This window comes from Trachymyrmex septentrionalis, unplaced genomic scaffold (genome assembly GCF_001594115.1).
Source record: "Trachymyrmex septentrionalis isolate Tsep2-gDNA-1 unplaced genomic scaffold, Tsep1.0 scaffold19, whole genome shotgun sequence".
Classification (NCBI taxonomy): domain Eukaryota; kingdom Metazoa; phylum Arthropoda; class Insecta; order Hymenoptera; family Formicidae; genus Trachymyrmex; species Trachymyrmex septentrionalis.
The window spans coordinates 1,455,295-1,459,432 of NW_017305071.1; the positions used below are offsets into that span (position 1 = coordinate 1,455,295).

Here is a 4,138-nt window from a genome sequence, read left to right on the forward strand (position 1 = left end):
AATTAAGTTTGTAAACTGTAACAATAATACTTATTTTTAAAGTTATTTATGAATCTTAAAATTAAAAAAATATTATATTGTTATTTCAAGTTTAACTAAAATAATTAATAATTATAATTATTTTTCTAAATAATTATATGGAAAAAATTTGTTGACATATTTAAATATTATTCTATATTTGACATTAAATGTAAATAATAATAAATAAATTTCAACGCTAATGAGAGTTAGCGCGGAAGGAGTTGCGCACAGTTATTGATAAATAAAAATTACTTCTTTATAACGTTGATGTCTTCTTTATTTCAAAATCTTGAATTTTCGACTCGCTTTGTAGTCATCCTCAGCAACATAACAATTTGATACCATTCAACTTCTTTGAATTCAATCTGAGAGTGACTCATTCAGAACGGATTGCAACGTTTTTGATCGAATTGAATAGTATCAAATTGTTATGTTGCTGAGGATGATTACAAAGCGAGTCAAAACATTCAAGATTTTGAAATAAATAATACATCAACGTTATAAAGAAGTAATTTTTACTTATCAATAACTGTGCGCAACTCTTTCCGCACTGACTCTCATTAGCCTTGAAATGTATTTATTATTATTATTTTAAATATTAAGAGTCCGATTTATTTATTACATTATTAAATGTAAATTTACAAATTTATTTTTTGTATACAAGTTACACATATTGTTACATTGGATCAGAAGATGAAAAAGTGCTTTTGATGATAAATGTAATGAAATTGATTCTTAGCAACGTTTAAACTATTCACTGCAAATACTAAAAATTTATAGTTCACAATATATTACATGTACCATAGATTTTTACTTGCAGTGAATAACGAAACGTAGTCTTAGTAATTTCGCGACATTATGTAAATTTAGAACTCCACTTTCCATTTACTCCGGAAATCTCTTTCAGTAAATTAATTTTCAAATGTGAGCAGAAATGTAATCCGCATTTAATCCATTTTGCGTTCATGAGCTAAAATATTTCGAGTGCCATTTCAAAACGTATTATCTGGGTAAATTTTTTTAGAGGAGTTATATTATTAGATTATAATTTAAAAATTAATTTTTGCAGTATCTTTAAAAAATCATTTATTTATGTGAAGTACAAAAATAGTAAAAAGCACAATTACATACATTGATAAAGTAATAAGTATATCTTCCTAAGAATAGAAAGTAATTTTAATTTTTCTTATACACTATAAATCTTGTTTATATCTAATGACTTTAAATTATCTATAAACAATACTATTTCAATGCTAAAATTAAATTTTTTCTAAAATTTGCTGTCATGAACTGTAGCTCACTCAGCACAAGCTTTAATAAACAAGTTTAACATAAATCTACGTATTCCCTAATATAGTAATTTCTCAAGATTAATAGTAAATTATTACAGTTATACGAAACGTATAATGAGCAAATTCAATCTTATTAAAAGTACAATATATTTTTGCTTAGAGCATAGCAACACATTTTCTGTCGGATATCAAAGATAAGTCGATCTCGGATGATATTTTGCAGTCTATCGTAAAAATATGCAAGTATATACACTGCAGTGTGATCGACGCTAATGATCGCTTCGTAAAAGTAAATATGCAGTATTAATATTTTGCTAGCGTACGAAATTACAACTGTTGTAACAAATAATTCATCTTAGGAACTGGACCGTCATAATTATGTTACCTTAGCATCATATTTAGAACTGCTATCGAATTATGGTGATCTTTTAAAAAAAAAGAAAGATGAATTAAATTCTTCAATGATACGTTTATCCATTGGTGAGTAAGGATGAAATTAATTAATTAATGTAAAATAAATTAATATGAAATATATTTATTTACTATATTAATAAATGTGAAATGCATACTTAGATAATATGAATTTTAAAATATTTTCTAATATTTATTTAAGCTAGATTAAGGAAAATATTATATAACATAAAGTAGGGTTAAAAAAAATATTTAGAAAATATTAGATTGCCTTTATCATAAATTCTTACACGATATGACTCTAATTAAAATTATCAAGTTGAATTGTTAAAGTAAAAATCCTTATTTTATTTAATATATTTCTTATTTTATTTAATATATTTCTTATTTTATTTAATATATTTCTTATTTTATTATCTTAATATAACATCTTAATATAACAAATTTCATAGGTCAAAGGTAAATGACCGTTGATAGTTTTCCAGTCTATAAATTTAACGCCGACTGTCTGACAGTGGCTCGTAATTCGTGGTAAATTTGGAATATCGATTTGCTCTGTGTGTCGGTCGTGAATGTTATTTACGTGTTAAAAGACAGGAAATGAAATGTCTCTCTCTCTCTATTCTTAATACCCTTACGATATAGATTTATTAACATTTTCAATGTAGTATAGTGATTCTGCAAGTGTAATACATCCAAAAACTATTCTATCTTAACCTATGTTAAATATATTTTTTATAGTAATTCGATTTTGTCTTAATATAAATATTAATATTTATATTTAATATTTGTATTTATTATGGAAGATAGATACAATTATCTTTTATATATCATATTTTATATGTCATATATTTAGCCATCAATTAATTAAGCATTTTATCTACAATATTATTATAAAAATATGTATAAGCATATTGAGTTGCTAAGAACAGAGAAAATTGCGTCCCTTTGAAGACTTTGTATTGATTAGCAGCCCAACGAAATGAGAACGCATCTATTTAAATTATACGAGCCCATGATGAAAATTTACTGCTTCCAATTTATTTACAATAATGCAAATTAATTACTTCATCTGATTTACATAAATCAGCATACAATTTGGTCTTTGTAACGCGTATCTTTCTTAAACAGGACTAAATAAATTTGCGAACACAGAAACAGAAGTGAAAGATATACAAGAGATACTGAAACAAATGAAGCCTGAGTTAGAGAAAGCGGCAGAGGCTGTAGCAAGAATTATACATGAGATTACACAAGACACAGTAAGCATTTCAAAGTTTGTCAAAGTTCTGAATCCTCATCACAAAAGAACTTCTTCATTTCATGTCTTATACAAAAGGTATAACTTAGGTAGAAATTAGTAAAGAGTTTCGCAACAGAAATTATTTATTTTAGTATGCTGAAATCTTGAATTGTAGAAGGGATTTTTTCAATGTACATTTATATTTTATAATTTTCTTGAATATCTTATAAATTTCTTCACAAAAAGTTTTATAGGAGATTTATGATAATGACATTATTGCTTTGTAACAAGGTTACAATAAAATTATTATTATTATTCAAAGCCTTTCTGAAGATTATTTCTTCAGAATTTTATTATAATTTAATTAATTCAAAAAGTTTTAAATAAAATTTTGTAACGGTTTAATATAAAAATAAAAGAATGAGAGCTTTTTCGTAAGATTCATATCCCAAGGTAACACATGTTTAATACAAAGTAAGATATGCAATTTAGAAATGAGAATAATTAAATTATAATATTCCGACTGTCTTTTATTCTTGGAAAAAAATATCGTTGCATAAATAATTATTTTTTAAAAGCATACAATAAAGCATACAGAATAATTTCTTTATTAAAATTTATACATATGAATTATATAAAAATCTAATCTATTTCATGAAAAAAAGAAAAAAAGAGAAAGATACAGTAATTTTAAACTCAGTTATCACATTAAGTAGTAATATTTTGTAACAATAAATGTATAACAAAAGATAAATTATTTTAGGTAGAAAATTTGTGTCCTTATATTTTGCATATAAAGCATAATTATCACAATCTTTCACATTTTTATAACTTATAATAAATTAGCATTATTTATGAGGGAAAAGGTGATAATAAATAAACGTACTACGAGATCGTATGTATTCCTAACTTGAAAAAGCAAAGTAATATATAACACAAACCTTTCACAAATTTATTTTCATATTCCTTCTAGTTTGTGATACATATTTGTATTGTGTGTGTGCGTGCGTGCGTGCGTGCGTGCGTGTGTGCGTGCACTCGCGCGCGCTATATATTACAATTACTTTATCTCACGATTCCATTCTAGCAAGAAATTAAAAGAAATGATCATGACTTTCATATAGCCACACACACACACACACACACACACACACACACACACACACACACA

At 25.3% G+C, this 4,138-nt stretch overlaps 1 protein-coding gene across 3 annotated transcripts in view; it reads left to right on the forward strand.

Annotated features, from left to right (window-relative positions):
• Nucleotides 1-4,138, forward strand: part of LOC108746866 (dynein heavy chain 1, axonemal-like) — a 94,175-nt gene that overhangs the window by 74,920 nt on the left and 15,117 nt on the right. For all 3 annotated transcript variants that reach the window (XM_018483909.1, XM_018483910.1, XM_018483911.1), the window contains 3 exons: nucleotides 1,474-1,602; nucleotides 1,673-1,793; nucleotides 2,856-2,986. In XM_018483909.1, the coding sequence (XP_018339411.1) occupies nucleotides 1,474-1,602; nucleotides 1,673-1,793; nucleotides 2,856-2,986 (381 nt within the window). The remainder of the gene's footprint in view (nucleotides 1-1,473; nucleotides 1,603-1,672; nucleotides 1,794-2,855; nucleotides 2,987-4,138) is intronic.